Genomic DNA, 26,664 nt, shown 5'->3' on the forward strand with positions numbered 1-26,664 from the left:
AGTGTAAACACCATGAGCGTAATAAGAACATTACACTGAATATGCCAGAATATGGTTCAGCTATCACTGCCCATTGCACACACGCATTGAAGTTATTCACCTGTTAACTCTGATCCAGTTTCAGTTGAATCAACTGAGACACAAATGAAAATAGTCAACTAAAACTGTTTAAAGAACATAACTAACACACAAGGCAATGACTAGAGTAAAAGTATTTCTATAAAACTACTACTGATTCTGAAACAAAAAAATAACAGGGTCGTTGGCACACACAAAGCTGTGCAGTGATGAAAATTGCCACAGAACATTGCCACTAGAACACAAAAGCAATACCATCATACTAGAAAGTGAGGCCTTGTCTAGTCAATTAAATGGTCATAGCTGACAGGCCCAAAGGAGGACACCAACCCAAACCTTTCCTACAATATTCTAATATTTCATTACCCCCACCCTAGCGGTGTTATAATAGTGCCCAACATTTTCATTCCAGAGTCTCAAGCTTGTTTTCCATTCTTGAACTCTCAGTTCTCAGATTGGCTAGGATGATGAGGTTCCATACAACCTTCCGGAGAAGGCGGTGAGACCAAGAATGCCTTGGGTTACTCAACAGCAGCCCATCTGGATGATGATGAAATGGGACTGACTGGCAGCAAAGGGACGCTCTTCCAGTCCTTTGTGTCTTTGAGAATTAAGGCTACAATGCAGGGCCTTGAGGATGGGGAATCAATTAGAAGAATAAATGGGGAGGATTTTCAATGCTCCAGTGGGGAGACAAAACACACCTATGTGGCTGCAAAAATAAAGTCTGGCATAAAGGAATTTCAGTATAAACAATGGCTACCAGATATTGCTTCAGTTTTCTTTGTATCTTAAACAACTAAAGTAGCAAAACAAAGGAGTAAACTTTACTGAAAAAATGGCAACAAATTTTAAAGTGATTTGTTAACTTTGGAACATAAAAGGGACTTAACACACACATTGGAAATGAAAAAAATATGATAGAAAAGAGCACCATGGAACAGAAAAATCAATCACAATTCTTCAGTAGGGGAACTTCATGTACATCAGTGTCTACCTTCATATAAATGCAGAGATTATTTACACACCAAAATCTGTCAAAGTAATATTAAGGTTGTAATTTACAATGACAAAAATAAGGAAATTCATAGTTCAGTCTGTGCTATTCGATCCCTTCTTCAGGGGTTCCCAACATACCATGAAGGGCCAGATAGATAAAGATTACAGTAAATCCAGACCAAGTTATACTACCTTATAAGACACAGACTTTGATTTATATGCTCTAAATTTATGGACGATAAATGGGATGTGGTGGAGAACCTGATGTTCGGATCTGACTTGCACTAAGCAACCACCAAGGAAAGGAAGACATGAATTTCCTTCCTCCACCTTGGTGAAAACATAGCAACAATCACAGGTGTCGACTTTCTGATTTCCCTGGGGGATGCTTTACCCCCAAGGCCCCACCTCGCCTCCAAGTGCGCCCCACCCTCGCTCCATCTTTTCCTGCCCCTGCTTCTCCCTCTCCCTGCCCCAGCACCTCTTGCCCACTGCTGAACAGCTGATCAGCGGTGAGCGGGAGGCACTGGGTGGGGGAGGAGCTGATCGGCAGGGCCTGCCAGTGGGCTGCTGAGCATGCACTATTCTTTTTCCATGGGTGCTCCAGCCCTGGAGCATCCACAGAGTTGGTGCCTATGATGCCAATGACAGGCCAAAGTGAAGTACTGTACATTGTTGTTGGCCCACTACAATGAATCTCACCAACTTCTTGTGACTTGGCAGTATTGCCACATGGAAGTAGGCATCCTGGAGACTGAGGGTGGCAAACCAGTCATTGCAATCTAAGGAAGGAAGGACGGACCGACATTAGGGAAAACATGCAAAATCTTATGTATTTGATTAACATGTTAAGATTCTGAAAGTCCAATATGGGTCTTTGACCCCCTTGGACTTGGGTCAGAAATTATCATGATTGAAGTCCCTTTCCTCAATGGTGACAGTGAACTTGTACGGCCGTTACCGTAACTAGAGTCTGAACTTCTTGAAGGAGCACTGACTTATGAGATGGTCTCTATAAAGGTACAAGGTAGGTGAGTGAGAAAGTGATGTGGAAAGAAATTGGATAGAATATTCCAGGCTCACAGTGCATAGGACCCATTTGTCTGTTGTTATGGCTTCCCAAGCAATCAACGAAGTGGGACAATCTGTCCCCAAGTTGGGGGAAAGATCACCAACTTCTGTATTGTTGTCCCTGAAGGGGAAGTCAAATGGGCTGATTCCCGAGAGCTGACTGAGGACGCGTATGCTGATTCAAACTGGAGTTGGAGAACCCCCTTCTCTGTGATGTCTGCTTCCCCCTCGAAAAATCATGCTGGCTTTGGCAGATAGAAAAACTGCCTATAATACTGTTGTTTCAAGGGTCTATAGTGATGTCTGTTGGAGGCAGGGGTACAGACCACTAACGAGTGAAGGGTAGCAGGAGAGTCTTTGAATGAATGCAAAGTTTCAACAAAACCAAACATCAAAGGGGAAGTCGGTGGCAAGGGTTGGTACCCAAGCCAGTGATTGTCCAGCACCAAAGCTGACAGTGCCAAGAGAGTCTGAGACTGAAACTGAAACCGAGGCCAATGACTGTAGCGGTGGTGACACCGGGTGTGCCAGAACCAAAGAAAGTACTGGAGGACAAGCCACTCAGAGTCTCTGCACCATAGCTGAGGAGACAGATGGACCCAGTATTGGAAGAGGTGCTGACAACACAATGGACTCCTGCCCCAAAGGAGAGTCTGGTACAGAAAAGTAAAGCAAATCCTTTGCTGCCTCATAAGTCTGCAGGGTTGTTGCTACCAACAATGCTTGCACTGAAATGGCATTCACTGGTACCAGAATCAACAGTCTCCCTACAGACAGTCGACAGCATAGTACCAATATCTTCCCGCCATGGTACCAGGTCCATAGCTCAGCTCTGCTCTCGGTACCTGAATCTTTGTCTACACTGGCAAGTTTCTGCTCCATAATTTATACCACTTTTATTAAAACGCTAGAATTAAACCATTGTTGCGTGTCCACACTGTGCTCCTTGTGACACTGGAATGCATCCGCATTAGCAGCTCTTGCAGCAGCAAAGACAGCAGTGCATTGTGGTAGCTATCCCACTGTGCAACTGGCCACAGGGTGCTTTGGGAAAGGTTTGCAAAGCCTCATGGGGCAGGCACAGCGTCACATGATGCAGGTTTCCCAATCCCATTGTTCCATGGGCATCCTACTACATTGCCAGCTGCTTTTCAACTGAAGTGGCGGGGGGGGGAGTGTGTGACAGGGAGTGTGTGTGTATGGAGGTGGGGGGAGAGAGTGTTTCAGGGAACAGAGAGCGTGTCAGCATGCTGTCTTGTAAGTTCAGACAGTGGCAGGAAGCAACAAGTCCTGGGGGAGGGGGGAAAACCCCAACATCAGCTCTCACCTCCCTCCCTGGGTTCTCTACACAGCACTCTAACACACATGCACACACCTGCCTTTGTGTTCAACAGCATGAGCATTCCACATTCATGGTTTGCTCTGTGTCCCGGGGCAGATCAGCACAGCACACAAGGGCTGTCAGAAACGGTGCTTTGAAAGGGGAGGGGCGCATGTCTCCAGTTCAAAACAATGTTCAAAACAATGAGCAGAGTGGGCACGTGAGTCATTATGGGGACAGCTCCAGAGGCCAATTACAACGCAGAAAGCAATCAAATGTCTACACCCGCAATAGAGCGCTGGAGCCTCGGTGCAAATAGCCTTACGACTCTCGTCAAGCTGGGTTTTTTGCAGCGCTGCAGCTGAGGAATTTCTGCGCAGTAAGTGGCTTGGCAGTGTGTACACATCTGCAGTCTGAGTGCAAAAAGCTGCTTTACTGCACAGAAACTTGCCAGTGTAGACAATTCCTTTGGGAAGGAGAAGAAGACTGATTCCTTTTTCTCTGCTAAGAAGAGTCCGAGTCCAAGGGTCTGTCAGAGACGACCACACCCGCACTTGCAGACTGCATGTGGGTAACTAGGGCACTCACTTGAGGGCCCCAGGGCTGAGGCATGCTCCACGAGGTAGTGTTTGAGGCACTAGTCTCTGGAAATCGCCTATCTTTTCTAGAAAGAGGAGCAGATACTGCACCTCTCTTTAATTTGCCCCTCACTGAAGCAAATGTATGGGGGGTCACTATTCGGGGTAGACACGCCACATGACAGGCAGTGCTTAAAGCCTGGCGAATGCTGTATGCAGAGCACTGAAACTAACTATTAAAAATGAACTTTAAAGTAAAAATAAAATAAAATAAAATTTAATGGATAATAACTTCTATTTCCAGATAAGGCAGGAAGCTAAACTGGCTAACTAAGAAGAAAAAAAATCCCCATGAGGTAAATTGCATGGCAAGCTCTGACTAAGGCCACGGACGGTGAAAAGGAACTGAGGGGGCTCAAGGTGGCACTGCCCTTAGGTAGCCTCAAGAGGGGCCATGAGGAGGTGCAGGGCACACATGCCGCCCCAAAGTGTACTGCTGCAGAAAACTCTCTGGCTCTAACACTCGGATGGCACACATACCTGAGTAAAATACACACATGCAACCACTCAAAGAATGGCAGTGCTCTGCTGCTCCAGGCCTTATACCCCTACTAATAAACAAACCCACCAGATAGGCAGCCACTAAAACCCCAAATATATATTTTTTAAATGTCCATTTGCTGAGCCCAACCTGAACACATACACCAAAAGTTCTCTCTGGCCTGATCTACACTAGGAAATAAGGTTGATATAACTGGCAATTCAGAGGTGTGAAAAATCCACACCTCTGAGCAATGCAGTAAAACCTACCTAATACCCGCTGTAGACAGCATATGTCGATGGGAGAATTCTCCCATTGATCTAGCTCCCACCTCTCAGGGAGGTGGATTACCTACCCCAATGAGAGGAACCCTCCTGTTGGCATAGGTAGTGCCTTCACTGAAGTGCTACAGTGATGCAGCTATGTCACTATAGCATTTTAGGAATAGACAAGCCCTCAGTAAGCAGAACTGCACTTTAAAGATTTGCAATATTTCCTTGAGTAGCACAAGAATGTTCAAATTGACCCCTGCTTGTTATAAGGCTCTTGGCTATTGCAGGCAGCACGTCACTTAAGATCATGCATTCCTATCAGATATAACAGACAGGCATAACTGATAGATGGAGCACATTGTCCTTCACTCTGCAAACCTTGACTATGTCAGTGACAAACGGAATGTTTAACTGGTTTTTGGGTGGTCATTAGCTTTGTTTGTTTTACTGAGTAGTGCAGTAATACCAAGCACAGCCTCCTTTGAAAATTAATGAATTGACTATTCCTGCCCTCCCTGCCATTCATCTTTGCCACTTGTGTTTAAAAAAAAAAACCACATGCATACAAATAAGTCTTTGAAGATGCAACAGTTCAGCTCTCAATTGAGACATAGGCAAGTGTCATTGAAAGTGCATCTAGTCCAGTTTGAGTGGATGTTTCTGAAAGAGATTATGTCCCCTTCAGAGCTAAATCTATTAATTTTTCTCAGTATAGTGGCCTGACCTGATTTATGCAGCCTTTATAGCACTATTATGAACAACACAAAAGCTGACAATCACAACGTGGTAAAGTAAATGCTATATTGGTTATTCCATAAAACAGGGTGAACTTTTCAAAAGACTTCCAAACCACATCTTAGCTCTACTGTATGACAGAAGTACAACGTAATTTGAAGGGGACAGCAATGAAGACTATATCACTATGTTACAAGTAACTTCTCAATTATTCTAAAGGCATGTTTTTAAAAAAGAACTTCTCCAAAATTCCCCGCTGAACAAGTATGTCCGTGTGAGTTGTGGTTCTACTGGTGTTATGGATAAAGCCTTATTCTGGCATTCAAAGGATTTTGGCCCAGTGACTTATGTGACCTTCTTCAAGTCAATTAATCATTTGGTGCCTCAATTTTTCACTTTTACAATCGAGATGGTAATATTTAGCTACCTCACAGGAGTGTTCTGGGGATAAATTCATTCATGTTTGTGCTCACATACTAAGGAAATGGTAAGATACATAATACATAACTAAATGTCACTGCATAGTAGTTTTGCTTTGGATAAATCAAAATGTAATCTTTTGCAACGTTAAGCTTACATATTTATTATGAGTTTTATATGTTTTTTGTTAACTAAGAAGTATTTGGATTTTAGTACATTCTCTTTTTAGCAGTTTAAATGGTGGGGTTTTAATAGCTTAAGCATAAGTAGACTGAGAAAGAAGACAAGACAGAGGTCAGCAACCTGTGAAAATCACCACTAGAGTATTCTAACATTTGCATTTAGAGATTATAAAGACTTTGGGGCCAAGAGGGACTGCAGCATTAAGGAGCTGGAAAATTTAAAGTGCAGACAGACTGTAAAGAGAAATAAGGCAACTCATAAGAAGCTGGGGATTGGGAAAACTTTGACTATCATGTTCTAATTTAGATGCAAGGAATTATGGGTTGAGACTTTCCTGAAACACAAACTAGAATTATTGGTACTATGTGTCATCCAGGGGGGATTATTAAACACAACCTGGTCAGTTTCAATGTGTCAATTAATTTGATCCATAACTTTATCTCCAACTCTTTTCCAATTATTAAAGTTCAAGTTCAAAAAGTGTGGCACACTATGTGGACATTTGCTTTTATTAACACAACAAAAATTCCTGGAGGAGAAATAGCTGAAGAGTACACTGTATGCAGGGCCTTTGATGCTTCACAACATACCTGGCATTCTTAAAAAATAAATCTACTTTATTCAGTCATTATGTACAGTATAAACAGTTTAAACTTTACTTTTTATTCTTGACACCCATATTACGAGCTTGCAACCCCCAATCGAGTCTCTACTCACTGAAGTAATTCCACTGATGGTAAAGAACTACTATGAGTAAGTGCTTGCAGAAGTGGCTGAATTTTTTTACATGAAAAAGAAATTATATTATTTCAATATGAAGTGAAAAAAATTACAATATAAAACTCATTTTTACAGGTGAAATATCACCTGTACACCTCAGTGTAAAAGCCAACGTTTCGGGGCTCCCCTAGTATAGTATTAATGATTAAAGATGATCAAAAAAATTAGTCGGTTGAATAACCAAAACTAAAAATATTATTTTTCATTAGCAATACTTTTAGAGAGCACCCGTTCAATAGCTTATCCAAGTTAATAACTATGGTCACCTATCTTTCAGCAGGCACAAAATCAAGAAGTAAACTCACGGCCTTTTCAACTGATTTTTATTATAATTCCACTGACTTCCTGAGTGGAAAATTCCTATAGAATTTAACAGAAAAATCTCTACATTTTTTAACCATCTTACAAAACTTATCACTGAATTACATCCTTTTTACTGACTCATTATTAGATGTGGTAGGTTTTTAAGAGTAATTTTTATAAAAACCTCATTATTCCTATAAGGATTGTTGATCTAATCCCTACTTTTTCCATGAGGGTTGGTTACATGAAAAGAACTGATTGACAGATGTCAGAAGACCTACAGTACGTGTGTTTTGAGAGATTTTTTTTTTTTAAAAACCACACAGCTTTATTAAACTAAATATCACCCTGATTAAGAGGTAGCCAACAATTCTGATCTGACCCTCCCATCTCTTCCAGCGCTGTCCATGGCCTAGATAACGATGCAAAATCACAGCATGCTATTAGCTCCTGTCTTTATTTATGAGGTTGTGATTAAAACATTACCACTCTCATATCTGCTGACTGAACTTACTGAAGATAGGGTCAGGTCACTCATGGGAAGAGAGAGTCACCATATTATGACAGTTTGTTCTTACCTCCTGAAATCCTCAGGGAAAGTTGCCTTCAGTTCAACAAAATTATTAGTTTTGTCACAGTACTACTTGTCAGTATAGCTACTGAAGCATAAAGGTTAAAATAATAATCAGAAAAAAAGTTTTTAAAACCATATTCCTCCTCCTACTGTAGAAGAAAAAATGTATATCGTGTGAAGAGCACTTGATATAAATATCTGATACACAGTAAATTACACTTGCTTCTAATCAATTTAAACTAAAATTGCTGATGGTTAGGCAGACTTGTAAGAACATAATATCCTTTTCATCCTAAGATTATACTTTTTTAAATGTATTGTTTGGTCCTTTTTCATCAAAAAAATCAGAAATAGTGAATGTAATTACACTTAAAGATAAAGGTAATCTCTTCCACCCCAAAATAAAATCCTACTTATATTCTTGACAGATTGACTCCTTTTCAGTATGCCCACAAGCTTTAAATCTCCCACAGTGAATAATGATTGGTAAAAAAGTAATAAAATTTTCCTGAGAATACATTAATGTTTCGATTAAGGATCCTAAATACTAAAATTCTACTTCAGCAAAGCAAATGCTATAAATGGAGTGTTCTGTTTACTAATGTAATCCTGAAAGTTATTATAATGTAAATCACCTGCATTGCATTCATTTTTCTGGAACTTAAGAAATTCTTGCCTTTTGTCACGTAATGAAATTTAAGACTGTTGTGGAGAATACATGCCTTTCTCCAACACCTCAAAACCCCATACTGTATGCCTTTCTTGTTTTCCTTTCAACACAGTGAATGCTATTTAATATTACAAGGACTGAAATTCTTTTTCTTTCAGTCTTGCTTATCAAATGCACGTAGATGTAGAATTCTCTGGTTTAGAATGCTGCTACTTTGGTAAATAGGAGGGAAATGATGTACAAATACTCTCCTGAATTAAAGGGGAAAAATAACTTTATGAGAGTCTGAAGGAAATAATCCATATCTTTGCAATTCAAGTTTCCATCAAGTCACAATACAATTTCCATTATAAGTTAAGGGACAGATTCTGCCATCTTTCTTCCCCTTATGTACTGTCTTCGTACAACAGTGTACAGAGTGAGTAAGAGTGGCAGAATGTTTCAATTATTTTAAATCAGTAAAACTTCCTCTTGAAAAAAAAAACGTGGTATTTCAACTAGAACCTACAGGCACCTATACAAGAGTAAGCACAGCCAAGATAAAACACAGCAAGTTATGATTCGATTAAAATCTTACACAATACATTACCTTCCGCCTCTGGCACTGAAAGGCACTACATGGATTCCCAAAGGCCCGCCGTCATTGGAGACTTCTACGAGCTTTACCATATCACTGTGAGACAATGATGAATGAGGGAACATGAACATGTGCCGTAAATGAACGAAAAAAACCCATACATACGCACACACACAAAACAGATATTCCAGAACTTAAGCAATGGTGATGAAAGCAATGTTGAAATACTACATACCTGAATATTAGTCTGATGGCATGAAAGGAGATCAATCATCAAAAACAATTCCATTAATAACTCAAATGAAAAGTGAACTAGCCCTTTTGGTAACCTTAATCAGCTACATGAATTACAAACTACACAATGGCACAGTTTTATATTTATATTGTTGGGTTTGGGGCTTTTTGTTAAATTTAAGCTGTCTTGTTTTCAGGCAAGTGGAGGATTTTTTATTTCTTTTTCAATTAATGTGTCAAATATGGAACAATCAATTTTTCTCAAAAACTATAAAGGCTGTTACTGACCCTATCATACTTCCTTCAGCTATCCCAGTGAAAGCCTGCTCTAGCCTTTAATGTTAGTTTAGGCATTATCTTAAACCATTCAAAGAGGACAGTTTAAGTTTTAAATGGTAAACCTCCTTCAGTTTTGCAAAACACTAACATCATTTGATGTCTTGTGTTCCCACAATTTGCCTACAGTAGAACCTCAGCGTTATGAACACCAGAGTTACAAAGTGACCAGGCAGCTACACCTCACTTGAAACTGGAAGTACACGATCAGCAGAAGAGATAAGAACAAAAAAGCAAACACATTACATTACTGTGTGAAACATAAACTATTAAAAAATAAAGGGAAAGATTAAAAAAAGATTAACAAGGTAAGGAAACTGTTTCTGTGATTGTTTCATTAAATTAAGATGGTTAAAAGCAGCATTTTTCTTCTGCATAGTAAAGTTTCAAAGCTGTATTAAGTCAATGTTCAGTTGTAAACTTTTGAAAGAACAACCAAAATGTTTTGTTCAGTTACAAACAACCTACATTCCCGAGGTGTTCATAACTTGGAGGTTCTACTGTAGTGAGCTTACTACAATTATTTCTGTTTGCTATGTGTATTTATAGATCTATATTTCTGTCTTCTCAAAGAAAATGTTTAATATGCCATGTAGTCAAGCAGAACTAGCTCTGTGTTTTACTTTTTGCTTTGGAAAGAGAAAATCAAATAAGCCAAAGGTCCAAAAAGCTCAAGAAAAGATTTCTGAAGGAATCAGAAGTGAGCCTGAAGCAAATGTCCTGAGTTCAGAACATCCACACATTTTGGGGATGTTTGGTCCGGGAGCCAAAAGCCATAAAACATTACAAGCTGTAGACAGACTAATCATCAGTCAAGACCCCAAATCTAAACACTCCAAAACTCTGGGAACACACTGGGCAGCATGACATCATTCAGAGGAAGGTTCAAGAAACCCCAAAATGGACATGATGGAGTAACCTGACCTTAAGGGATTTTTCTCCTCCTACATCTGTCAGCTAGAGACTGCTTTATGTCTCTTCCACATTTTTTTAAAATCCTACATAAATTATATGTAAGTGGCCTCATAATCTATATACATGTCCAATCTTTTTTTAAAATCCTACTAAAGTCATCTCTCTGTGGTATCATGTGACAATGAATTCCACAGGTTAATTGTGTATTGCATAAAAAAAATTTTCCTTTAGCTGATTTGAATTTACTGCCTTTGGCTTTAATTGAATCTACCTTTTTAATTATATAACAAAAAAAGATAAATGTACCAACCTTTCTATCATATTTGTTTGGTATAGCTTTATCTCATGTCCCCTTCTCTAAACCACACTGTTCCCATCTTTCCAATTTACTCCATGGAAATGTTTCCATGCCTATGTTCATTTTCACTGCCCCTCTGTTAGCACTATGACTTCTTCGAGATAGGATGACCAAGAACTGATCAATTCTCCAGATGATGGTAAACCACTGATTTACTTGAGAGCATTATAATAGTCAGTATTTTTTGCTGTCCCAATCTTCATGCATCATAACAGTGTTTGATTCCCACTGCACATGAGCTGTGCACAAGGTCTTCCAAGAATCAACTAAATCCAGAAAGTGTTGCAGGAAGTGCCTTTTGCTCATTATAGGTTGTTGTATATCCTTCTGTTCTAAGGAACACATTTTGCTTTGTTCTCAATTCTGAGGGCAGAGAGGAATATAAGAGTGGCAATCCATGTGATGTAACTAGAACTTTTGTAAGGGATATGCAATACTCCATAATCCAATAAAACTGGACACCGAGGACAAGACAGTTTCCATAACCAAGCCCCAGGTTCTGAATTGCTTAAACCATAGAGGACATCCTTTTTCCCATGATCTATTCAAGATTATTCATAGCTTCTGCTCCCACAACTGCCTTTCTTCTGCAAACAGCCAAAACTCCCAGATCCTGAGCCCCATAAAATGGACATGGAAAAGTAAAGGAAAATTTGTCCTTGCCTAATCAATTTAGGTTTAGGGTTTCTTGAACCTTCCTCTGAATGATGTGCTGTCCAGCATCAGGCACAATATTTTGGATAAAATGGTGTCATTTGGTGTGGCAGTGATGGGTCTGTCCCCTCATGACATCCATAGGCCATTGCATCTGGCCATGTGTATCTGTACTGACTGTAGGTAAAATCTTGTTTGTCCTTATTCAAGAGGCAAGCCAACTGTCAAATGTACTGTATATAGTACCAGAGAATGTGAAAAATGTACAGTACTAGAGGCCAGCAAAAACCAGAAGTTCAGTAACAGTACATCTACACAGCAAAGAAAAACCCAAGGCACTGAGTCTCAGAGCCTGGGTCAATTGACTCAGGCTTGCGGGGCGTGGGCTGAAGGGCTAAAAACAGCAGGGTAGATATTCCCAAACTCCAAGACCCTCCCCCATCACCAGGTTTCAGAGCCCAGGCTCCAGCTTGAGCAGAAATGTCTACTCTGCTATTTTTTGCTCTGTAGCCCAAGCCCCACAAGTCTGAGCCAATTGACTCGGGCTCTGAGACTCGGTGCCATGGGTTTTTCTTTGTAGTGTAGACATACCTACAGTGGCATTCACGGTACCTGCGCCATATCACACAGTTCATTTTGCTCCTAACCCTGAGATTCCCACATGAAAATGCAAAGCACTCACATGGTATTAAGTGTTTGTCTACACCGTGTGGCAAGGCACACTATATGGGGGTTGATTTGTAAAGTGCACCAATGTCTTGCGCATTAACTGACCTGTGTAGACTCTGCTGGTGTGCACTAAATGCACACGTTTCCTAACACGCTCTAACGTAGCATTGTTTGAAACAATCCTATATTGAAGTCCACTGGAGAACTTTTAGCAAATACCAACAGGATCTACATGGGCCAGTTAGTGCCCAACACGCTGGTGCACTTTAGAAATCACACCCCCATCGTATGCACTGCTGCACCCTGTGCACAAGCACTAAGAAAGCTCCCACTACATTTTTAATTGATGTGTTTTTCTGAGTTCATCTCTAAGCATACAGGAGAGGTGATGTTTAAAAAAAGAAAGAAAAAAAGAAGATAAGATAAGATGTTGGTACAAAAATAAGTTTAAAGATAGAAACAAGCAGCATTATATTTGATACAAAATTTTTATATACTCTAATTAGCAAATAGTATTTTGAATTCATAATACTTCATAAAGTATTTTGCAACTAGGATATGAAACACACTATTGTTTAATGCAAATTAATGCACTTATTATAATACTTAACTCACTCTTTTTAATCCCTATAACAATCAGCAGCTCTACAAACAAAAGGAAGAATTTTAAAATATTCGGAGCATAATGGACCATTTCCCAACCAACATCACAGCCAGGTCTGGGTCAGGTCTTTGTAATGAAACTCAAAGGGCAAAACTCCCTGGATTTCAGATTTCATCATAAAACCAGTCACTGAATCTTTTCTAGTGTGAAGGGGAGTTTCAGGTTAGGCTCATCACCAGTGTGGAGTTCTGTTTTGTCTGGGTAGTCCTCCCCTGCAAAACTCCTCCTTTCCTGTGACTTGTTCACGGCATTTATGAAAGGTATAAAGGCCTTTAATACCCAAAGTCTCACCCGCCAATATTTTGGGACAGCCAGTTGGGCCCATTCCTTCCCCCATCATTAGCACCAAACCCTAAAATGCCCTAGGGTTAAGCATCTTCTGCGGAGATAGACCAATCTACCCACCCAACCATACTATAGCAATGGCTCTGAAAATGCTCTTTATCTCTGCTGCTGAATCACTAGTCTGGACCCTTTAACACTGGGTCTAAAAGATGCCCAAGGTGCAAAGGGCAAAAGGAAGGAGCTGTTTTATGCAGAGTTGCAGTCAAAATAAAATGCATGTTACATGCTTTGTTTTGTTTATTGACATTATCAATCTTGTGATAGTAAGAATTCTTTACTACTCTAAATCTTACTGTTAAAAATGATGGAATTGCAGCAGTAACTTACTCTAAGGAAAAGTTGGTGGTGCTCTCCAAACCACTGTCTGCATGTCCAACTGGTTCAACTCTGCTGTTGTCCTCCTCTGTCCCATCTTCATCCTGGAAGTAAAGAAGATGTTCTCCTTTAATATTCCAATTTTTAAATTGCAATTATTATATCCAAAATGGAAATATATACTTCAAAGATCAAAAGTCTTGTTTAACATTACAAGCACAGTTACTTCATCGCTGTGGCTTTTCTGTAACATTTATCTAGAGAATTGTTATCATAATGCACTGCTAGAGTTTAACAGTAAGTATGAAATGACATGGAAGAAAATCCATATTAAGGTAAATAAGGTTTTAAAATGTTACACAACATAAATGCATAAAATAAAGAGGTAATGCACAATTTGTTGACTAATGAATCTAGTCCGGTCATTAGGCAGCTTACTAAAGGACTTAAATAAAGAGATACATTCAACTTCAATGCTAGTTAATTTAAAAAGAATAAGTTAAAAGTTGTAACAGGTACTGCATCTGCTTCTGAATTTCTTTCCCATTTATTCTCTCCAAGGTTGTCTTCTGAAAAGCTCCCATAAATATAAGGGGAAACTAACTAATTATACAGAGGAAACAGTGAAAAATGATTATCCTAAAAGTGCTGTCAAATGCACTAAGTGATCAAACCGAAAAGAACTGGGGAAATACATCTATATATAAAATCTCTTTCAGATTTGTGGCAATCTAAGCTGTAACATGTAATAACAGTAGGTAAAATAATATCACAGAAATATGATGTTTTAATTTGACAGTCCCTTTAAAATATTTAGGGCCAAATGTTGGACGAATTTATGTCTCATGTGATTTCACTAAATTAAATGAGGTTTAAATTGGTGCAGTGTTTGCATCCCAGTCTTGCAAACCCTTCTACACATACATAATCCCATTGAAGTCCGTATGGATTCTTTTCCTGAATAAGATTCTGCAGGATCTGGCTCTTCGCCATTAAATTATAGATAGATTTTTTTTGCAAGTGTATTTCAATTACTGAAATAATGGAATTACTAATGCCAACAATGCCAACTAATCTCACATAACAATGCATTATTCCTGAACAAAGTACAGAGAGTTTTATATATTGTTTACCACAGAACTTCATTAACAGAATTGAGAGGTATTTATGGCTTCAAAGAATGAAAAAAAGCTCTGTTAATTGATTGATTTTACTTTCCAGAAGTGCAAATTAAAAATACATATATTATTCACTGTGCCTATAATTTTTAATGTCAGAATTGGGAATAGAGTACTTCCAAATTTAGACCAACATAATTAAAGGACTTCCATTAGGAAAAGAGAATCAAAAGCATTTTTATAACTATGTGATTCAATAGAAATTTATGATTTTAATTACCCATGTGACCAAACAGAAGTATTATATTGTAATCAGCACAATTCAAAGCACGGATTTAAATTCCATTGGCAGAGGCATCAATCAGCAAAATGATAAGTGATGGGTTATGAGTTCAGCACACAGATTCAGACAATCTATTAAATTATTGAAGAGATAGATATTAAAGCAAGGCAGAGGCATTCAGTAATGTCCAATTGACATTTTGTCTGAGAGTCTGCAAAAATCAGAGGCTGGATGCACTGAGCTTCTCTGAGTCGTAGGTATGCTTTGTGCATCCTGGATAGCAGGGCACTGCTTGAAGCCAAGCTACTTGAAGATTGATGATCCTATGTTTTGAGAGGCTATAATATGCACTTCTTAGTCATCTATCTCTCAAGCACCAGGCAAGTAACACATTTCAAAGGTTAACCAGCATCTTGAACCTGCCTAGAACTGTTTTATGAATGTAAACTAGAACTCCAAACCAGATATTTTCTATACAGAAAAAGCTGTTTATAAATCAATTGTAAAGGATAACTACAATGTAAGTCACAAATATGCAGTAACAAGTTTTACCTTTTTTCAGATTTATTGGTCTTAATGAAAACTGCAACTATATATCAGAATATGGTAAATTTTGTACAACTGAAAATAATACGTAAGGATCATAGACATTATTTACAATTACAGGTGGTGTACAACAATGTATACATTGTGGAATGCAGAGTTGCTTTAAACAAGCAAAAAACAGGACATTTAGATTTGTTACTCACATAAACAGTACCTCCTCCCCAGATTTGATATATAGTGTCATAGCACATGGTGTTAAAATTAATGTCTTATGTATGTCTACAATGTAGCAGAGTCAGTTACTGTAGGAATCATCTCTTTGAATTTCAGGAATGCACAGACATGCGCTCTACACAGGTATGTGGAGTCACACACACCAACAGTCAGCTGCTTTTATTTCACTTTGGGTGGCTCTTGGTGATGCTTATATATATCTGGAGCTGTGTAAGGTGATACATTTTTATGTGATATAATTATCAACCCATAGTCTAAATAAACCCAGTAGGTAAGGGAACATTTAAGATGCAAGCATCACTCACCGAAATAAAGATAACCACATGTGATCTTAGTATTATCTACCGTGTCCTTCTCTCTCAGCCCCTCCTTTTAGTTTGCCAGATCGTTTGTTGTTTATTCATTTAGATCTCAATCCACCAAACTGAAGCGCACACAACTTTACTCACATGAGGAGTCCCGTTACAGTCCCTGGTACTTTTCACAAGGATAAAGCTATACACATGCTTCAGTGTTTGTAGAATTGAGGATCTTACATTGAAAGTTTTCTAGACAAACACTCTACCTTTATCTGGTTTATAAACAGCCATGAATGTTTATGGTTCTCTGTGACCTTCATCATCATCAATGAAAGACAATATGCTCAACATGCGCAATACGTGTCTTTGAAACACACCTTCATTCTTTCTCTCATTTCTACTCCACACATGGAAACGGGACATTCCTTAGTGAACACGATAAGTTTGTACATTTGAAACAAAAGAGCTTTTCAGTTAGCCAAGCACAAGAAAAAATATCAAGAAACCAAACTTGGATAACTCATGGAGAATAGAATGTTTGGGTTTGTTTTTTTTAATCAAAAAGTTACCATCTGATATAGGTGCTTAGACAGAAAGTGTATTCTCAAAGCTAGCTACAGCACTACTACCACAATGCCATAATCAACAGATGCATCCTTTAAAAAAAAAATTATTTAATACTGCAGTAATCAGGAACGCTTTTTCTTCCAATATAACACAGATTTTGATATACATGGAACCAAATGTACAGTAAATTGGACACCTGCAGAAGCATGTAACTTGAAATTCTGATGTACTAAGCAAAGTAAATAGCTGTGAAAATCTCTGCATCAAGCAACTATTTCTTTATTTGGAAAGTAGTTTTCTTCCTGAAAGGCAAAATCCACCTGTATGTGCTATTACTGAGGTAAACTAAGAAGAAGGCACATTACATTTAGTGGGTCAAGAAAGTTACAGAAACCCAGCTTCTGATATTCTCTTTGAAGCATGTTTCCCACGAAAACATATTTGTACGAGTGCAAGGCAAACCTTCTATTTAGTACCACTAGTAAAATATTATACATATAACACTAATATGCTACATCAAAAGAATAAGCATTTCAGTGTAATTAAGAAACAATATGGTAAAAACTTTGTGCAGTGACAGTAATAATTTTTTTGTGACCCAGTTAAAAAATTTTAAAACTTGTGACCCCCAGAGTTAACTGGATAGCCTCGATTGCTTTCAGATACATTATGTGCAATTGCTCTTAATCGTGTGAAATCAATTAATAAGCTTGTGCATATGTAGGCAATAGCAGATTCTTTCAAAGCATGTGGTTATAGATCTGCACTCATGAATCAAGCCCCTAAATATGGAAACAGCACTTTTTCAGAAAAGTAATTATTTTTCTATCATTATTGTACTAAATTTTGTAATAAAACTAACTAGTCAAACACTGAAAATTAGCTAAGTTGACCAAACTGGGCATTTTAAATTCTGGGGAATCTTAATGGATGAATACAAGAGGGGATCCAGTCACTGAAACTGCATGGTAAAATATTTCAATAATTCTATTTACACAGTTTAAGTAATTATTACACACACAAAAACTACATTAAAAGAACAATGAAGTTACAAAGTCAAGCACTCAAAAGTCAGGAAATACCAGAATTAAGGTTGCCTGTGCAACCTTAATTCAGACCGTTTGTGCTTATACTTTATGATACAGTCTTTAATTACATGATCACATTCTATTGTTTTCATGGGACCCTTGCGTCATTCAATGCACAGCATAGACCTGTCCTGGGGATGCATCAGGGTTGTGTACTAAAGGAGGCAATGATCTATAGGACCTCTGCTTCATTTGTTGAAGAAGTTGATAAGAGAGTAATGAAGAAGGCAGGGGACTTCAGGATGAAAAAGGATGAATCTCGTGATTAAGGTAGTAGAATGCTGTCCTGAAGAAGTATATTCTATCCCTGCCTCTGCCATCTGATGTTACTCAAGTCACTTAAACCTGGGGTCTAAGATGCAGAAATGCTGAGCCCTCACAGCTGCAACAGAAGTCAATGGGAGCTGTACTTCAAACATATAAAGTGTGGTATAATGCTCACTCTGAAAAATCAGGTCCTAGGCATCTCTGAGCACCCAAATTGGTGGGTACTTTTTATCTTAATATTTCTGTGCCTCAGTTACCAGTGTGTGAAATGGAGATACTACCACCTCCCTCCTCTCACTGGGGTGGGGTGTTGCAAACTTTGTAATATTTAAAATCTCCAGCAGGAGTGCCAGAACATCCTCCACCTCGCCTCTTCCACTTGAGGCCCCACCTTTGCCCCTCAAGCCCTGCCCCCATCGCTCACTGCTCTTCCCTTCTCCCCACCCTCATCCAGTTGGGAGGGAGCTGCAGCTGACACAAGTAGGAGGCTGTCCTGGCTGAGTAGGGGCTGGCACAGGTGACGATCCGGTGCCTCCCCACCTCCCCGACCTGTGGTGACCGGACACTGTCAGGTCCCCTTTTCTACCAGACTTTACGGTTGAACACTGGGCACCCTGGCTACCCTATATTGTGAAAACAAATTAATTAAAGTTTGTGAAGCACTCAGACACTATAGGGATGAGTGTCACAGAAAAGCCCATGAGAAAATTAATAATTCTGTCTTCAGAGCAGGATTTGAATAGCATGCAGTAAATAAGGCATGAGACCACAGATTAAACAAGGGGAAAAAATATTGAATAGCTATTCAGTAAGGGAGCACCACCCATGCAGTGCACCGAATGAGGCAGAGGTCCTATGAAAAAATTGTATGTGATGATTAGGGCTGTCAAGCGATTAAAAAAATTAATCGTGATTAATTGCGCTGTTAAACACTAATTGAATACCATTTATTTAAATATTTTTTGATGTTTTCTACATTTTCAAATATATTGATTTCAATTACAACAGAATACAAAGTGTACAGTGCTCACTTAATATTTATTTTTATTACAAATATTTGCACTGTAAAAAACAAAAGAAATAGTATTTTTCAATTCACCTAATACAAGTACTGTTGTGCAATCACTTTATCATGAAAGTTGAACTTACAAATGTAGAAATATATACAAAAAAAAACCTGCATTCAAAAACAAAACAATGTAAAAACTTTAGAGCCTCCAAGTCCATTCAGTCCTTCTTCTTGTTCAGCCAATCGTTCAAACAAGTTTGTTTATATTTGCAGGAGATAATGCTGCCCACTTCTTGTTTACAATGTCACCTGAAAGTAAGAACAGGCATACACATGGCACTGTAGTAGCCGGCATCATGAGATATTTATGTGCCAGATGTAGTAAAGATTCATATGTCCCTTCATGCTTCAACCACCATTCCAGAGGACAGGCATCCATGCTGATGATGGGTTCTGCTCGACAACAATCTAAAGCAATGCAGACTGATGCCTTTTCATTTTCATCATCATTAGTCAGATACCACCAGCAGAAGGTTGATTTTCTTTTTTGATGGTTCAGGTTCTGTAGTTTCCACATCAGAGTGTTACTCTTAAGACTTCTGAAAGCATGTTCCACACCTCATCCCTCTCAGATTTTGGAAGGCACCTCAGATTCTTAAACCTTGGATCGAGTGCTGTAGCTGTCTTTAGAAATCACACATTGGTACCTTCTTTGTGTTTTGTCAAATCTGCAGTGAAAGTGTTCTTAAAACGAACATGTGCTGGGTCATCATGAGACTGCTATAACATGAAATATATGGCAGAATGCAGGTAAAACAGAACAGGAGTCATACAGTTCTCCCCCAAGGAGTTCAGTCACAAATTTAATTAACACATTGATTTTTAACAACCGTAATCAGCACAAACGCATGTCCTCTGGAATGGTGGCTGAAGCATGAAGGGGGATAGGAATGTTTAGCATATCTGGCACGTAAATACCTTGCACTGCCGGCTTCAGAAAAGCCACGTGAATGCCTGGTGACATTGTAAATAAGAAGCAGGCAGCATGATCTCCAATAAATATAAACAAACTTGTTTGTCTGAGCGATTGGCTGCACAAAATGTAGGACTGAGTGGACTTGTAGGCTCAAAAGTTTTACATTGTTTTGTTTTTGAGTGCTGTTAGGTAACAAAAAAAAATCTTCATTTGTAAGTTGCACTTTCAGGATAAAGTAATTGAACTACAATACTAGTATGAGATGAATTGAAAAATATTATTTCTTTTGTCATTTTTACAGTGCAAACATTTGTAATAAAAAAATATAAAGTGAGCACTGTACACTTTGTATTCTGTGTTGTAATTGAAATCAATATATTTGAACATGTAGAAAAACATCCAAAAATATTTAATAAATTTCAGTTGATAGTCTATTGTTTAACAGTGCAATTAAAACTGCGATTAATCATGATTAATTTTTTAAATCACGATTAATTTTTTTGAGTTAATCATCTGAGTTAACTGCGGTTAATTGACAGACCTAAGGATGATGTAATTAAAGACTATCATAATGCATATGTTCAAAGATGCTGAATTAAGGATGCACAGGCCAAATTAATTCAGGCATTTCCTAACTTTTGAGCACATGACTTTGAACTTGATGTTCTTTAATTTTTTTCCATGTAGTAAATATTGAGCACACAGGAGATAGAGACTCCTTGCTCACAGTTCCAGTGCATAGCCCAGCGGCATCAGGGAGCAGTTATTACAGACAAAGTCCAGCTTCTGCACTGTAGTCCTGGGATGGAGGGTGCAGTCCCATCTATAATACAGTACAAATAACCATAATATTAATGCATGATGGGTCCATCCACCATGCATGTCTAAAAAATAACCTTTTTGATATACTGATTTCAACATATTGGAAAGATTAATCAAACTTATTTTTATGGCATCCATTCTTGTAATATAATGAAATGAAGTAGTATAAATTATCTAAAACAAGAACCATGACGTGGAATACTCATAACAGAAGGTGAAGTGTTCTACTAACAGATTTCACTGTAGAGGAGAACAGACTGTCATTAAAAATAATTCTTAAAATATTGCACAGAAGCAAATTTTATTTCAGCTGGTAAACACAAAGTAAACATTTTGTTTCCATTACTAAAATAACCCTACTACTCTAATCCTTATTCCCCAATTTTGTGCTGTTGTGCTTAAGTGTAATGATTATTTTGCTTATAACAGGTGAGAGATGCTGTATTGGCTATTAAACTCTGAGCAGTGTTTTATAAATGTTTGTTTGGACCCCTAAGACATGAAGTAGCTTCTTTCTCTTTATGATCAGGTTTGGTGGGAAACAGCTCTTTACAGACCTTTTTCCAGTATCTTAACTTGCACAAGTACACTAGCCTCAAGCTTTCGTGCTAATGTTCTCACTTCCTGATTAACTGCTGAATCTCCAGAGAAGAACAATTTTCAAATCTGAATGGTTACAAAGATAACATGGAAAATGGAAGCTCTTGAATAAACACAGAAACAAAACAAAAAATACAAATTCTCTTTCACAATTAGAAAGGTGCTTTTTTGCAATCCATATCAGGCACACAGATGTCATTGGTGATGGGCAGAAAATAAGAAACCAAAGAGACCCTAAATTAAAACCTCACACACTCCCACCACCAACCCGCCCCCCCACCCAAACTAGTCAATAGTCATTTTTGTTAAGTTATATCCTTCATTAATCTCAGATTACTTTTTACTTGTCAGCTTTTATAGGGGAAATAAGCTGCACCACAGAAAGGACCGTTGCAGCAGGTATGAAGTCTCTGCATGCCTGAAAGCTCCAGGAGGAAGACCAAACTGTGACTGAATGGCACAAACTAGACCTATATTTGTCCTCTGATCATATATACTAGAACCCCGGTATCCTGAAGGTCACAATTTATGACATTTCACCGGTAATCACTGTGGACCTATTCTCTAATGTGTATGTTGTATAGCACCTCATCACACATTTAGCCATACTGACTTCAATGGCACCCCTCGTAAGTATTGCTCAGGCACATTATCAGCTACCACTCTTGAGGCAGCAGTCACGGAGAAAGAGGGTTTGAATATACAGTACTGGATTGTACTGTGGTTGTCACTAAATTCCACTAGAACCTCAGCGTAGAAATAAACAAACATAGTAGAACCTCAGAGTTATAAACACCTTGGGAATGGAGGTTGTTTATAACTCTGAACAAAGTGTTATGGTTGTTCTTTCAAAAGTTTACAACTGCACATTGACTTAATACAGCTTTGAAACTATGCAGAAGCAAAATGCTGCTTTCCTTTTATATGTTACATTTAGCCACAGTATTGTACTTTTTTCTTCTTCTTTTTTTTTTTTTTTAGTATTCTCTGCTTCTGCCTGATTGCGTACTTCCAGCTCCAAATGAGGTATACGGTTGAGTGAGTTTGTAACTCTGAGGTTCTACTGTACCAAAGATTTAAGTTTGGCAGGTTACACCAGATATTTTCGTATTTGAGAATTTGATTTGTGGCTGTGTTGCCAGTTCTGCTACTTAAGACAAAAGATTGCCTCTGAGAAAAAACAGGATGTTAATTTGGTTTTGTTTGTTTGTTTCATTAAGAAATGTTATAAAAGAGCTTTATAATGAAAAAGTAGGTGTTCACGAAAAACATGTGGCAAGAATCTTTATTTTTTTTATGGTGAACTATTAAAAATGTAATTTCTGGAGAGTTTTGTTGGCTCTGAGGTTTTTCCTCTCACCTCAGGACAAGCGAGGGTTCGTAAAGGAAAGAGCAGTAGCTAGGTGTCTTGGGACTTATTCAGTGTGATCCTTTCAAAGGACAAATGTATAGGTAATTTCTCATTGTCTTAGCTGTGAGTGTTTCCCACATACCTCTGTATATGTGAGGAAGACAATACTGAAGTGAGATCTTCTTCACATCACATTCAGAAACTTAATGATAACCAGAAAATGCAGCACAGCCTTAGTAAGACGAAAATCAACTCATAAAAACCTGCTCCAAAAGAACAAGCTATAGTGCCAGGAAAAAAAAAATCTTTGTTTTAACTACATATAACACAAAAGAAACCTACATATACACAACCTGGAATGCATGACAAGAGACTTGGAGATGTCCCAAGTAACTAGAAACAGCTGGACTTCTCAGCTCGTTAATAGACCTTGCAGAATAGACACACTGAATGTGATCTGCCTGTACTTTTATCAAATACTATTGCATAGTAAAGTCATGTAATCAGCTTCATGGGGTTGCCTTGCGGATCTCATGTGGCAGAACCAATTTCAGGTTAGCTATTGTTGCTGACATATCTCTAATAGATGGGGCTTTAACACTGACCTTAACGTGACAGCTTGCCAAAGAGCTACAACAAAAAACGCAGTAAGACTCAGATGCACACTGGCCTAAAGTGTTTGTGTCAATAGAAATACACACTTAATAGACTTTCTAATAGTCTTTGCTCACCAGTGAAGAGAGAACACTGCAAAATAAAGAGACTCCATAAAGCTCTAATATTCTCAGCAAATCTGCAATGGAGTGAGCTAAGGGTAGAAATAATAGAAAGATTAATATGCAGCTCCTTCACTGCTTTCCAAAGCAATGCTAGTTATAAAGTGTAAGTAAATTTGAATTGTCACGGTAATATATTGTAAAATATATTAGTCACTAAGGGCCAAATTGTGATACCCTTTCACACACTGAATAGCACTTTATGGCATTAGTAGTCCCATTGACTTCAATGTGACTACTCATGGTGAAAAGTGCTATTTACCCTAAGTGTATTGCAATGTGATCCTTAGTGATTGTATGATCCAGGATTATTGAAAAAGAAGACAAGAACTAAATGGATAAAAAGAGTGAAATACAATCTCACCCCTGCAGATGCTTCTGCCAGTTCAGGTGTGAGGCATATTTGAAAGGATCATTCTAGTGTCACTCCCCCACTGTTCATAAAACAGGAACACCAGAGCTCTCAATATTCAGCAGCATTTTGTTTACTAATAATTGTAATGCAAATAGTGTTAGAAATTACATGCCTGATACTTCACTGCCCTGTACCTTGAATACTCATTTATTCTTATGTGGCATCTCCATTATTGGAAGTTTGCAACTATGGTATCCCATTCTGTATAATCCTCTGCTAATCTGTTTGTGGATTAATAGTCCTTTTGATATACCCAAGATACCGCATCATGCATCCAAGATCTTCTTTTTCTACTTCCTGTTCCGCTGCCATAAACTTGTGTCACCTGCTGATCCTCTTAAAATGCGTCCTCAAATCGTAACATTCTTTTCATAAGCTCTCTGAACTAGCATTTGCATAGTTCCAATCATCTCCAGCGCTTTTTCATTGGTTACAAGGTCTATTTATGATATTTTCAGAATTCTTGTTACACCATAATTTGCTGTTTCTTTATTATTAATTATCTGAATGTACACATGCCTCGGCCGTAATTTAACACAAACCAAATGTAAGTTTTCGAGAACTTAGTCTTCAGATTTATATCCCTTCTCATCAGATGTTATTCGTCTAGAATGTCTTTCACTCTTCCTATTGTGGTGCTGACTTCAGTATCCAATTCTGCATCTGCTGTAATGATGTTTCCTAAATAGCAATAATTTCTCACTTGCGATAGCCATGTAACTCACTGGTATCTTGCAAGTTTTCAGGATCCCACCATACAACCACAGATTTGGTCTTGTCCACACTCAACTGTATACCATATGCTTTGTCATATTCATATATAATCTCCTCTATCATCATCAGACCTTCTTTGGAATCAGCCAACAAACTGTGTCATCTCCATAGCAAATGTTATTCACCCATTTTCCATTAATCTTAACACCTTGTATATTCATTAATACATTCTTGTGTCCTCATTCACAAACTGCAAAGTGTAAAATGTGCCCAAATCAGGCCAATTCTGGGATCAATAATACTGACAAAATGCTGTTTATTAAAGCCTTAAGAAAATAGGTCTTTTGGCCAGAACATGTTGCCACAAAATGCTTTAGCCTGACTAAGTCTGTATCAGATGTGTTTCTTCTTCAGCCATCTGATAACATTTGGGATCCCTGACCGACTTTTTAGCTCTTTTACTGGAAATAATGCAAAATCATTTTTGACACAAAACATCAAAAAAATTAGCTATTATAATTATTTTATGTCAATAACTCACTTGCAGAATAATCCACAACCATAAACAAGTTAAATGGTAAAAAATCTTTTCTTAGGGTTTACATTTATTAGTATATGCACATTTCAGTGTTGGTAGTGACACCTATTGGTGAGCCCACTACAGTATGTTTTTGAAAAATGATGAGATGACAGATAAGGAATAAGAAAGATGGCATGTAATAGGAAAATACTGATCTTTATTGTGCTAAATATTTCAAATATATAAAATGCAGCATAAAAAACACTCTCAGCAATTTCCAGTGTATCTAAAGTGCTTTCTAGGAGATCTGATTAATATAAAATTACAGGCAATTCTTTTTCATTATTTCACAAGTATTTATTTTGTGGTATATGTATTAGACCTATGTATAAATATTAATATTCCATCAAATTGATCGGTCACTTGAAAATAAAATGGGCTCATTTCATATAATTACATTGTTGCAGATTTTTAATACACTTTCTATTTTTATATAAAGTTCCACAAAACAGTGGATTGTGCTACTTAAATAAATTAAAAACAAAACAAAAAAAACTTTAGCCTTGACCTCAGGATCAAACCGGATCAAACCTCTGGCATTGCACATTCTTGATGTGCAATTTGTAGACTAACATATGGAATCTATCAAGATCTGTCTGTGTTAACTAAATAGTGGGGTCAACATTTAAGACAGACCAATAAAGTTATGTTTTGCTGTTATGAAAACATGGGACAGATTTTTAGATGGATTTAGTTGTGAACATTACACAGGGCTACAGTTACAGTATGGTCTATAATACATTTACCTAGGAAGATTTAGTTCAAATATCAAGCCTGATATAAATATATATAATGCTTTTACTTTTTGTCCAATAGGGCAATGGAGACACAAGGTCATTTAACTTACCTCAAGGTCACTCAATTATTGTATGTCTCAGAATGATTTAGAACTCAAGCTCCTCTTGAGTCTAATAATCAGATGACAACTTCCCCAATGACTCATTTGAAAGTTTAAAACAAAATGTTCACATTAGATTGAAAATGTCTTAACTGAAATATTCTGCAAACTATTGTATTAAGACATATTGCTAAACAATTTAACTGCATTCATTTTACACTTCCAGATCTGTACCTTATTTCAAATCAAAGCACGTATCTAAAAATAAAATAACCCAAACAGTTTCTGTCAGTTGTTGCTGAAAGGTGTTAAAAGCAAGTACAGTTCCTATCAAATATAATGCATTTTATCAGTGCAACAAGTAGGCACCACAGCTACTTAAACCCGTCAAACACTAATATTGGAGAACTTTTGGGGGGAAACGCATTTTTGATTTTGATGACAGAACTTTGCAAAATGAGGTTCCTAAATTTGTTAGCTAACATTGTCCCTGCTTGATGTTAAACTAAGCTGGAACTTTGTTACAGGGAACACAGCAAAATCCACGTTTATTTTGTATTAAAATAAATAGTTACAAACTTTTTGTCAC

At 37.9% G+C, this 26,664-nt stretch overlaps 1 protein-coding gene across 13 annotated transcripts in view; it reads right to left on the minus strand.

Annotated features, from left to right (window-relative positions):
* The window catches only part of PARD3 (par-3 family cell polarity regulator), a 646,254-nt gene that overhangs the window by 268,289 nt on the left and 351,301 nt on the right, over positions 1-26,664 (minus strand). For all 13 annotated transcript variants that reach the window (XM_074946210.1, XM_074946208.1, XM_074946207.1 and 10 more), the window contains 2 exons: positions 13,605-13,696; positions 9,115-9,198 (listed from right to left, as the gene is read on the minus strand). In XM_074946210.1, the coding sequence (XP_074802311.1) occupies positions 9,115-9,198; positions 13,605-13,696 (176 nt within the window). The remainder of the gene's footprint in view (positions 1-9,114; positions 9,199-13,604; positions 13,697-26,664) is intronic.

This window comes from Natator depressus, chromosome 2 (genome assembly GCF_965152275.1).
Source record: "Natator depressus isolate rNatDep1 chromosome 2, rNatDep2.hap1, whole genome shotgun sequence".
NCBI classification, from domain to species: Eukaryota; Metazoa; Chordata; order Testudines; family Cheloniidae; genus Natator; species Natator depressus.